The following is a 12,619-nucleotide window of genomic DNA, read 5'->3' on the forward strand; positions in this document are numbered from 1 at the left end:
AATCACATTGTTAGCCTTTCTGTTGACCAGCCCCCAATCTGAAGCTAGCTAGGGGCCTGTGGTGAGTTGCCTTCTTAGCATAACAAAGATAATCCTAAATTCCTGGGGTTTTAGAAACGCTGTGCTTGGGAACCAAGAACAAAGACCAAACAGATTTCTTTCTCGTACAACAGTTAATGTTTACAAAAGCACATCATTTTCTAAATTTTTTTAATGTTTATTTATTTATTTTGAGAGGCAGAGAAAGAAGGCAAGCATGAGCAGAAGAGAGGGAGAGAGAGAATACCAAGAACACTCTCCATTGCTACTGCCAGAGCACGACATAGGCTTGATGTGGGCTCTGCAGATTTGAACTCATGAAAACGTGAGATCATAACCTAAGCTGAAATCAAGAGTCCATCGCTCAACTAACTGAGCCACCCAGATGCCTCTACAAATGTACATCAGTTTTTTAACATTTTTAAAAAATTGTGTTAATGTGTATTTATTTTTGAGAGAGAGTGTGTGAGCAGGAGAGAGCAAAAAGAAAGGGAAACATAGAATCCCAAACAGGCTCCAGGCGCCGAGCTATCAACATAGAGCCCGTCATGGGGCTTGAACTCACAACCCATGAGATCTTGCCCTGAGTGGAAGTCAGACACTTAACAAACTGAGCCACCTAGGCACCCTGTTGTATATTGTTAGTTAAGTGAAGTGTCTGACTCTTGATCTCAGTTCTGGTCATGATCTCACAGTTCGTGAGATTGAGCCCCAAGTCTGGGCTCTGTGCTGACCGTGTAGAGCCTGCTTGGGGTTCTCTCTCTCCCTTTCTTTCTGCCCCTCCTGTGTATGTGCACTCTCTCTTTCTCTCTCAAAACAAATAAACATTTAATACATACATACTTACATGTTATGAAGTAGTAACCTCTAGGAACTGGAAATAGTTTCAGTGGCAACATTGAGTGGACAGCCAGAAAATACCATTTTCTGCCCACTTCAAATAAAGCAGTCTACAGTACTAAAAACAAACAAAAAAGCCTAACATGGTAACTAACATTATTGTCTGAAAAACATTGAAAAGGGGAAAGTAGCTTCAGATAAACTACTTAGTAGAATTCAGAAAAAGTTTTGATTGTAACACTGATGTTAAAACACCACTAATGAAGATCTGATTCTTTTATTGGTCAGTTGGAATAGAGAAAAATCTGTGCCAAAAGGCCCAATGAAATACTCCACAAAATACTAGTTTTATTCAAAGTTATCAGTAGTTAAGTGCTTAAACAGAGCATATTAACAATGAGATTAATAAATGTGATTCCTACATAGTTTTAAAAAAACCATTTTCATAGGGATGGATGCTTTATTTTATTTTCTAAAGGAAAAAACAGTTATTTTGGGGCCAGCTAAGTCTCTAAATAAGATAGATAAAATAAACTGTATAATATGTCAGTATACATAGTCTATCAATGGTTTGTGTACTAATAAGTCCCCAACAAACTCATCACCTGGCTGGCTCAGTTGAAAGAATGTGTGACTCTTGATCTTGGGGTCGTGAGTTCAAGCCCCATGTTGGGTGTAGAGATTACATACAAACATTATAAAACTCAGATTATGATAATGGCCCAGTGGAATAAGATAGTTTTACACATAAACATTTTTGCTATGTAAAACTTAGATAAATTAAAATTTTCCTTTTCCACATAAACTATTCAACAGGTTGATCATTGTGCATTCAGGTTATCATAACCCTTGCATATAATTAGATGTGTTACTTGTGGGTTCCAGATCTCTGTCCAATAGTGAGCTAAATGTCTCTGATTACAGACATACATAGTAGGACATATTTCCCTTTGGCAGTTGTCTCTTCCTCCTCCCCATGATAAATTAGAAACATCAGCAAAGCACATATTTTTTATAGTTAAAGGACGGAAACCTAATTCATACATATAGTATATTCTAGTCCGCTGACAAATAATGGAACAAATTTGGACTCACTTTGAAGAACTCGTGTGATTTTATGTATACTTAAATACTTTATAACATATCACTCTTTCATAGCACAAAAGTGTGTTGTAGTGTTTAACCTTTGCATGTACTTCTGATTAGTGTTGTCATTATGAAAATGCTATTCCTGATCTGATTTGTTACTAGATGATTTATAAATAGTATAAATTGCTCATATTTCTCCTAGATCCGTTCTTTTGAACCACATGGCCAGAGAACATGCTTTCAACATTGGATTGCCAGACAACATTGTAAACTGCAATGAATTTCTGTGCACATTACAGAAAAAGCTTGACAAGTCAGTATTTTTTTCAAGAAACATAACCTAAAGCTATTTTAATTTTGGACTCTGTTGGGAATTTTTTTTATTGTCTGTTGTGAATTTTTTAAAATTAATCTTATAGAAGTAATTAATTAAATAGAATTTTCTCACTTTTCATGTTGGAAGAGTTCACATTTTGCATGACAGTGTTCATTTTGTCTAGATTATATTGCCTTTTACTGTTTTTTAAATAAGTGTCATATATACCAAACAATATACATACCACAAAAGGTGTATTATATAGTGTAAAAGAGTATTCATTCTCTCCATCCAACCAAAGGAATAAAACATAAATTTCCTTGAATCTTTATATGTATCTCCCCATTTTTTAATTTTGTATTCATGATTCCTTTCCTTTACAGTGTAAGTTTTCACTTATTTAGCAAATATATTATCAAACTATTATATGTTATTCAGCTTTATATGAAACATAACATGCTATATGCATTCTTTTACCTTTTAGTATTTAATCACATTTATATATCATAACACTCCACTTTTCCTAAGGTCATATTCTGGTGACCTTGGGTATCTACAGCTTAGCTTGTTAAAATAAGGAAGGAAATTCTTTGTTCACTAAAATGGCTTTCAAAGCTCTATACACTTTTCTTTCTAGGACAGGTCCCAATATTTTTCTCTCACAACCTAGGTTCTTTTAGTTTTTTATTTTTGTTTTCAAATGAAATCTCTTTCCGCAATATTTGGAGCAATAACATTAAGAAAAATGTATTAATTGACACAGATCTGTTATTAAAAGTTCTGAATTCAAATTCTGGTACCAAAACTAAACTAAAACAAGTTTTTTCACTCATATTAAATGATCCTTCATTTATGAAATAATACCGGATGTATTTTCTAGCCAGATTAGCATAATGAATATCCATAAGTAGTTTATTTATCCCATAGAGTACAGTTATTTCTGTGACACAAGAAATGGTTAAAAGGGTGTTTAGTAGTGACGACACAAGAATTCAAAATTTGAAATAACTCCTTTCAGTCATTTGAGAGTTTTCGTTTAGAAGGGAGATTAGACATAACCTGTGTGACTCCAAGAAGTAGAACTCAATTGACTGCTAGGGAAAAGTTACAGGCAATATCAACTGTCAGACATGGGATGAGAAAAACATTTTGTTAGCAATCTGTTCATTTTCAGTAGAAAATGAATTGCAACAGAGAGGGTAAGTACTTGACCAAGTGCCACAGCTAAGTATGTACTGGAACTGGGAATTAAACCTTGGAAATCTACTCATGGGCTAACTTGTTGTACTCAAAGGAGGCAGCCAATGCTAGTTACCAAATCGCATAATTATTGGAAGAACATGCCTACATCTTCATCTTTAGAAGAGATCATTTGATTAGAAAAGATTAAAATAATTTTTGGATACTGACTGTCATGGTTTGAACTACATAGCCAAGTTGGCCAACTTAGATAACTGCAAAATAAACCACGCATACCTCCCACAAAGCCGAAGGAATAAAGTGAGAGGGTTTCCAACAAGGATGTCATATCCCGTGACCTAAAATGAATAATCAGAGGACTTAATAAAAAAAAGGGTTATTGCAGCACTATTCAAGAGACTTGTGTAATCTGTCAGTGTTTGTGTATTTCTTTTAGCTTACAGTGCTTGTACTGTGAGAAGACCTTCAGGGACAAAAATACACTTAAAGATCATATGAGGAAAAAACAGCATCGGAGGATCAATCCTAAGAACAGAGAATATGACCGATTTTATGTCATCAATTATTTGGTAAGGCTTTCTCTCCATCATTTAAACTTTGATTGCATTTCCACAAACAAATATCTTTCTAAGAGCTGTCTAAATTTTAAACAAGCCATTAGTAGAAAGGTCAAAATGCAATCGAGGGACACTTTCAAGCAGTGATTAGCTTTAAAATGATTAGTTTATAAACTGCAACTTGATTTGTTTTGTTTTTCATTTGCCAGAATTTTACACAGTAAAAATGTCATGTCTATAGAATTCATAGTGATCTTGAACAAAAAAAGTAATAATAAATATAAGGTACTTGGATATCCATGTATTCTCTCCCATTTGTGATATTATCTATTACCTTGAGTCCAGAGACTTCTGTATTCTCTCCAAAAAACATCTTTTGACATCTGGATGTGCTAAGTGTGCTTTGCTGGATCACTCTTTAAAAACAATCTTTTACTCTTCCCTTTCTCTCCATTAAAAAATCCTCCCTTCCCCACAAAAAAAGTAAAATAAAATAATAAAAATTATCATCTTCCTTGGCCAGCTTATCTCTGATGAAAATTTTAGAGAAACCAAATCATTTTACTAGGCAAGAGGACTTTTATTTGTCCAATAGAATGTAATAATGGAGTTATCATGTCAAAGATTTTAAATGTATTAAAAGCTTTCCTTGCCTAGAAACCTCAAACCCACTTGTTGAACTTTTTGGTTAAGAGAAGGTATTCAGTTGGCAGCACGTGTCACTAAGGGGTATTTAGAAATGTGAGAAGGGATTCTGATCATCACAGTGACCAGGAGTGCTAATGCCCAGCCTGCTCTGCTGAATTTAGGGGTGTACATAACAAAGGAGAAGGTCAACTCCTTTAAAGAAAGGGGTATGGAACTCTCCACTGGAATTAGAAGAAAGCTAGAGAGTTCTGTTTCTGACACATTTCTTAGGCAAATGGAAGTTATTTTGTCCTTGCAGTATGAAATGAGAATCCAAACTCAGTGGCCACAGAAGACATAATTGATTATAACCAACCATTTTATCTGTTGGACAGAAACAAGCATATCCTGAAATACGTTGGAAATCTCTGCTGGAGGGTGGAATTTTTGTCTGCCCTAACTAAACCTTATAGTGTTAAAATAAAATTCCCCTTGAGAAGCAAGTTTGACATGTATTTGAAGATTGACTCTGAGAGATTGCCATGATCTGCTACAAATGTTTTAACAGCTAGCTAAAGGCAAAAGCACCCGTTGAGTCCTTCAGTCTTCTCTAGAATCAGTCATTCATTCCTAGAACAAACGCTGCTTCAGGGCCCAACCCAGTCCAATAGGGAGTAGACCTCAGTGTTAGCTCTAAGAAATATCACCTACTGCAGAAAGCTGTGGAAGTAATTTAATAGTACTTCCTTCTGGGGATCTTTTAAAATGATATTCAAGAGCTAGGGACTAGCGGAACATTATATAGCTGCAGGTATTTACCTTTTGAGGAGACTTCAAACAGACTCCTCAAATTCTGCTGGCACGTTGAGAAAAGTATTGATACTTTATCCTCTGGGCATCAAGTAGTGTGTCTGTCAAAACTGAAATTATCTGCAAGCACCAGCTGTCTCCAGATGAGCATGCTAGATTATACTGCCCACTGACTGCCCAGATATCAGGTGGCATGAGTCATAGCCTAAGATAAGTGTTTCAAGAGAATATAAAGACTGTAATAATATATAAAATGAAAATTAAATCACTTTAGAAAAATAGTGATACATAGAAGTAATTTTTTCTTTTAACTAACAGCATTTGAGTACTTGCTGTGTACCAGGCACCATCTTGGATATTTATATTAAGTCATTTACTCTTAACCATATCCTATGTCACAGTTTTATCTTTATCCCCATTCTGTAGATTAGGAGACCAGGCACAGATCCTTTTCCAAGGTCACATAGTTAGAACAGGACACTTAACCTCTCTGTATATCCATATTCTAATTCTCTCTCAATATTTACAATTGAAATAATACTAGTACCTAACTCTTACTTTGTTGGTTGGTTTTTTGGTCAAGTAATGGTGATGAATTCATAATGATCACTTTCTTGACTGTTCTCTTTGGTACCAAACTAGAAAGTGATTCAAGGTCAAAGAAAAGCTGACTTCAACAAGCTCCTCAAGGACTCTGACCCACAACCTTAGCCTTTTTAGCCCTGTATGCTTTCCCACTGAGGTAAATAGGCCACAACAATAAGAATGATTTAGAAAACTGGGGCTCCTGGATGGTTCAGTCAATTAAGCGTCCGACTTCAACTCAGGTCATGATCTCACGGTTCGTGGGTTTCAGCCCCGCATCGGGCTCTGTGCTGACAGCTAGCTCAGAGCCTGGAGCCTGCTTTGGATTCTGTGTCTCCCATTCTCTCTGCCCCTGCCCTGCTCACTCTGTCTCTCTTTTCTCTTTCTTTTAAAAATAAACATAAAAAAATTTTTAAACAAAACCTAAAATATGTTATGATTAGCCATAGCATTTTGGAAATGATGTAAACTTCCCTTAGAAAAGAATTGAAGAGAGGCGCTTGGGTGGCTCAGTCGGTTGGGCATCCGACTTCAGCTCAGGTCATCAGCTCAGGTCATGATCCTACGTATGGCTTGTGGGTTCAGGCCCCACATCCGGCTCCCTGCTGACAGCTCAGAGTCTGGAGCCTGCTTTGGATTCTGTGTCTCCCTCTCTGCCCCCTCATGCTTGCTCGCTCTCTCAAAAATAAATAAATAATTTTTTAAATTTTTTTTAAAAAGGGATGGAAGAAGGTAATACAGTCTCTAAAGATGTAGAAGTGTCCTAATGTAGAGAAGTACCTACCAGAAATATCGACCTTAGTAATATCATGACTATTGTTGTAGATAAAAGGCATAATAATAGAATGAGTATATAAACAACTCTTCCTGTTATTAATAATGTGGAGTTAGAGAAAAATGAGACCCAGAAATTTCTCTTTTCGTTTTCTTTTAGACCCCATTACTGAAAATATTTAATATTTTATAAAAATCTTTAAAATGAAGAATAAACTCTCCTAAGAGTTTAAGCAATGAATAATGACATTGCTTTATTTTTAAAAACGGGGGGGAAAAAATACCGAGAGACATTCACTCTGTCTTCCTCTGAGGGAAAAGGCTGACCTGAGTGAGGAAAGTCAGCCAAAGAGAGAACTATTGTGTTAGTTTGGGTCTGCACACCCATTTCTCACATCCTCTTCCCTGCCAAGAATCACTTTAATTGGCTTTATACATTCTACAAACATTTGCGTGCCTTCCAGGTACCAGAAACTGGTAGAACAGGAAGAAAAATATTATAAGCAAGGTGGTTGATTTAAGTCCCTACTCAGAGAGTTTAGAAGTTGGTATGAGAGACAGATGTGTAAGCTCGTAATTTCAGCCCCTTGGAACGTGGTGTACAAAGTTAATGCTTGGACCTCTTCTATAGCACATTAATGCAGTAATTGAGTTGTGCGCCCACAGAGTTCCTCACCCCCACTCCAGACAGAATCTCCAGGCCAGCAGTGATGGCAGCCTCCAGGATATTTCTGGCAAGGTGCACTCTGATAGTCCTCACAGGTGAGAGGTGCTAAGGACAGAGGCTGGTTTGGGCTCTCCTCTGAGCTCGGCAAATTGACAGGTTCCTTTTCTTCCTTAGGTGAGATAATTTCCATGTTTAATAATTCATATCAGTTTTTGAATAATAACAGACTTGTAAATACATAAAAAGTCCCTATGCATAGTCTGGATTACCTACTATGGTTCCTTTCTTTGTTTTCTCACAAACAAAAGGGCTCAGTAGCTGGGAGAGGGATGGTCAAGGGGACAATTTCACAGGCGGTTTCACGTTCAGATTTCCCTGCCTCAGAGGGAAATGAACTGTGTACATCATCACTGAGTCTTCAAATCCCTGTTCCTAAGGTACTCATGTTTCAAGCTGTAAATTTTCCTAAAGGAAACTGATTTTGCTGTGGTTTTATCATTTTTTGATTTCTCTTTTTTTATTCTTAAAATATACAAAGCCATATGTAACAAAAGTAGGCTCTTAACCTGTTTTTCATAGTTTTGGTATAGTTCTCTCTACTGAAATTTTTAACATTTAAAACACTTCTTTCTCTGAATGTGATGGGTTTTTTGTGTAAGTACATAGAAGTTTGTGTGTGTTAGAGCAGTGGGGGTGCTGGGTGAAGGGGATTTTTTTTATGTTTTTCTTGTCCACCCTCTCATTGATCATAAACCATCTGATGCAAGAGGCTGAGGGGGTGTTCTGAACATCTTTACTGACATGCCTTCCAAACTTTGTTTTTCTGGAATTCTTTGCTTTCCTAACATGATTCATTAGCAGTCACAGCATCTTAATTAGAGAGTTCTGTGCTTTGTTTTATTTTTTTTTCTTCTTTTTGGGTCTTATTCCTATAATAAACCATATATATTTGACTGTACAGAGCAGAGCATTCTAGGAAAGTCTGGGCCAGTATCACGTGCAAATCACTTGTTTCCTAATACACTAATGAACACAAAGTTCCATTTTCCTCTCGAGTGGTAAACAGCTCTGTATTGCCTTGAAAAATCCCTTATGTGTTATACCAAATACTGAGAAAGTTGCAAAATAATGCTTTGAGTTTGGAAGTTTGATACTGAAAGATATTTTATGTCCCTTTGGCCAAAACATTTATTGATCAACATTTGCCCATATCACTGAAAATGGAAATAGATGGCCCTTCCTTGAATAATATCTTGCAGCAATGACCTTAAAGTACAAGTCCAGAGAGACCAAGTAATCCATGAAAGATTTAATTCATCACCAAAAATTCCAGCTAACAAAGATCCTGTTGGCAGTTTTGAGGCCATTCTTGGTGTCCATAATGAGGTTCAGACATTTCATGACAACTCTGGGAAATACATTATAGAGTCCAAATTAACTAATGACATTATGGTAAATCTCTGCATGTCTGAGTTTATGCATCATTTAGCTGATAGATAATGACAGCTTCAAAACCTCTCATTAAGTTGATGAATGATAGATTTTCTTTTTTCCCTAAATCATAATGGACCTTGTAGTTCTTTGTTTTTGTTAAATGAATACCTTTTTTGAGAAAAAAATATTCATAACTGTGAGTAAATTTTGGTTATTTTTTTCCAAAAGAGGAATATCTAGCAAGGATGTCTGTATTTGTAGCAGGTCAGGTTGAGCTTGACTATACCCATAGTTTAGCTGCTTAAAAAGGCATCCATTATTGTTCCTAAACCCCTCTTTAATGTACTGTCTACTTTTGCATGGCATAATATATAAATTGAATGGAGAGAGAGGAAAAGACAAGAGAGAGGACCAAATGACCCAAGAATAGAAAAGAGAAATGGTTGGCCCAAAAGAAATCATTTCTGCTCAGCACTTACTCCATAAAGTTTGGCTGAAACTGTGACTCAATTTGCCAGACATAGACCTCAATGAGTAGAACTTCTCCATGAACCGTGAGAGATAAAAGGGAATTCAGTAGATACTTGAGTGCTTACTATTGCCTGGTACCACATATTCTTTGTTTTATTGCACTTCGCAGACAGGCAGTTTTTACATATTGAAAATTTGTAGCAACCTTGTTTTGAGCAAGTATATCAGCACCTTTTTTTTCAATGGTATTTGCTCACTCATGTGTCGGGGTCACATTTTGGTAATTCTCACAATACTTAAGTAAGGTATGTACATTGTTTAGACAAAATGCTTGCACACATAAAATACTACTGTATAATATAAACATAACTTTTATATGCACTGGGAAACCAAAACGTCCATTTGACTTGCCTGTCGTGATGGTCTGGAACCAAACCTACAATATCTCTGAGGTTTGCCTATGCATTAACTAACTTATTTAATCACCTTACAAAAATCTATAGAGATAGGATCTAAATTGGCATTGAATTGTTCGATTTTTTAGCTATACTTTAATTTTAAAACTACTTTCTAGTATTTACTGTATCCTTGGCTCTGGAAATGTAACAGTGAACAAAATCTGTGTCCTCATGGGCATTCTAGTGGGGAAAACGAATAGCAAACAAGAAAACCGATAGATAACACATCAGATAGTGATCAGTGCTTTAAAGAAAATAAAAAACCTCTTAAGGGAATAAAAAGTAACCTGGAGGAGGGGTGTAGTTTTAACAGAGTAGTCAGAAAAAGAGATGGCAACATTCAAGCAGATGCCAGCATGAGCCCTGCAGCTATGTGAGAGAGCAGTGTTGAGGCAGAGGATGCAACACATACAAGAGCTGGGTGGAGGTGAGCCTGCTGTGTCCAAGCGGTAGCAAAGAAGCTGACCTGTCCGGAGCTAGCTGAGCCAGAGCAGAAGTGGTGGGACATGAGGGATGGAGAAGGAGCCGGGGCAGAAGATCTTACAAGCCATGGCAAGGCCTCTGAATTCTGTTCTAAATGTGGTAAGAAGCCATGGGAGGGTTTATACAACCAGGGAAGTGTCCTTTAGAAAGATCACTGTGCCGCTGTTTGAAAAATCGACTGTAGGGAACCTCAAGGAGAAACAATCCAGCTAGGACAGCGTCTCAGAGTCCCCATCATGAGATACTTTTGGTTTTCTAAACCAAAAATCCAAGGTTAAGAAATGCTGGTTTAGGGGCGCCTGGGTGGCTTAGTCGGTTAGGCGTCCGGCTTTCACTTGGGTCATGATCTCGCGGTTCGTGGGTTCGAGCCCCGTGTCAGGCTCTGTGCTGACTGCCAGCTCAGAGCCTGGAGCCTATTTCAGAGTCTGTATCTCCCTCTCTCTCTGACCCTCCCCTGCTCACGCTCTCTCTCTCTCTCTCCTGGAAATAAAATAAAAATATAAAAAAAAAAAAGAAATGCTGGTTTACATTTAAGAGAAAGGAATTTGGTTGAAAGAATACTGCTGCTTCTCCAAAAAGAAAAACTTCGAAAGCATTTTAGGATACATCCTTCCTTGCCACTGAAATAACTGAATAAATCCTACTTGTATTTATTTAAGGCCGTTGAGTATGCGTTTCTGTGGGGGTTTTTTAATGAAGTTTTTTTTTTTTGAAGTTCTGTGTCTGTGTTTTCTCGCTCCTTTCTCCTCTTCACCCCACTTCCTCCAGCTCTCTAATCCCTCTGTTCTTCCCACAAAGGAACTTGGAAAATCGTGGGAGGAAGTTCAGTTGGAAGATGATCGGGAGTTGCTAGACCATCAGGAAGAGTAAGACTTGTTACTGCTGCTAATTAATTGTAGTTGTTTTAAGAGTAGGAAAACATTTCTTCAGTTGGTTTAAAATGATCATTCTGAAGAGAGAATAGAAATAAAGAAGACTTTCTTTTCAAGCCATGCATCCTTCCTTGTAATAGTGCAAAAATTGAATTCAAAGTAACTTTGGCATAAAAATCATTAAGGCAACTGTTACTCCAACTAATTAGTGTTTTGCCATTAAAACTCTTATTTGGACACACAGGTAAAATATAGCGCAGAGAAAAATACATTCCATTGGTGTTTTGCTCACTTGGTTGGTGCCCAGACCTTGAAGTGATATGATCTTTGAATTCTTCATGCTGTTTGCCATTAGAGTAGAGAATATTATGGAATTGAAGTTAATCTTATTCCACACTCATCCCATCGACTCGCTGAAAACATTAAACATTCACAGCTTCTTTCCTTGGAATTACCAACTTGAGATGTGTGCTTTTCAACCTAAAAGGATTCCGTTATTCATCCGTTTTTCCTTCATAGCTGTTTGGCCTCTTTTCTCTCCTGGGATTTCAATTTTCCAGACTTAGGAATGACCAGAAATTGGCAGTATCTCCAAAAATAAATGCAGGGGCTCGTGGTCAGGCAGGAATGGTAATATGGGTCCCGTATGATTTTTAACTTCTCTGTGGACCACCAGATTTAACATGTGTCCCATTTAAAATGATCAGTATTTCTCACATGAAGGGTGTATGATTTGCCTTTTTAAAATACACCATTTGTCATGCAGAGACACACTCCTGGCATCGCACCTCACAGCATGTGTGCTTAGTGGTTGTGGCTAATGAGAGAGCGTCGCATCTCTGATATGCCTCCTTTGCAAATTAAACCTAGTTGTCTCGGAAAGACATTATCTTGATTCCATAGCGAAATATCTGCTCAGAAGAGAAGCAGATACAAGAAAATGGAGCAGCACCTGTTCGCTATTTATATTAATTTCATGGAGCTGCTTTGACTATGAAAAGCTGTATCAAAAAGTCATAATATGATGTGACAATCTTTACAAAAATGTCAGAGTTGAAAGAGATTGGCAGGGTTTCCCAGGGAGGAGAAAGTAATACCAAATGACTATGTAGTACCCCCTCTTAATGAGGGGAATCTCAGTATTGACTATATTCTTTTTTAACCCAGTGACTGGTCTGACTGGGAAGAACGCCCTGACTCTGCTGTCTGCCTCTTTTGTGAAAAGCAAGCAGAAACGATTGAGAAATTATGTGTCCACATGGAGGTAAGATACTTTTATTCATCTGAATTTTTGTTTCCTTCTGGCGGGGAAGCTCATAGCAGTCCTATCAGCTTATATGTTTAATTTCTGTCATCCTATTGCTAAAAATGCTACAAGCAAAACAAAAGATCAACGA

At 37.2% G+C, this 12,619-nt stretch overlaps 1 protein-coding gene across 3 annotated transcripts in view; it reads left to right on the plus strand.

The window, feature by feature from the left end:
- The window catches only part of ZNF277 (zinc finger protein 277), a 111,050-nt gene that overhangs the window by 93,741 nt on the left and 4,690 nt on the right, over window positions 1–12,619 (plus strand). For all 3 annotated transcript variants that reach the window (XM_039256918.1, XM_039256920.1, XM_039256921.1), the window contains exons 6-9: window positions 2,171–2,281; window positions 3,921–4,053; window positions 11,149–11,216; window positions 12,390–12,486. In XM_039256918.1, coding sequence (XP_039112849.1) covers window positions 2,171–2,281; window positions 3,921–4,053; window positions 11,149–11,216; window positions 12,390–12,486 — 409 coding nt within the window. The remainder of the gene's footprint in view (window positions 1–2,170; window positions 2,282–3,920; window positions 4,054–11,148; window positions 11,217–12,389; window positions 12,487–12,619) is intronic.

This window comes from Hyaena hyaena, unplaced genomic scaffold (assembly GCF_003009895.1).
Source record: "Hyaena hyaena isolate Hyena2069 unplaced genomic scaffold, ASM300989v1 scaffold_594, whole genome shotgun sequence".
In the NCBI taxonomy this organism is placed as follows: domain Eukaryota; kingdom Metazoa; phylum Chordata; class Mammalia; order Carnivora; family Hyaenidae; genus Hyaena; species Hyaena hyaena.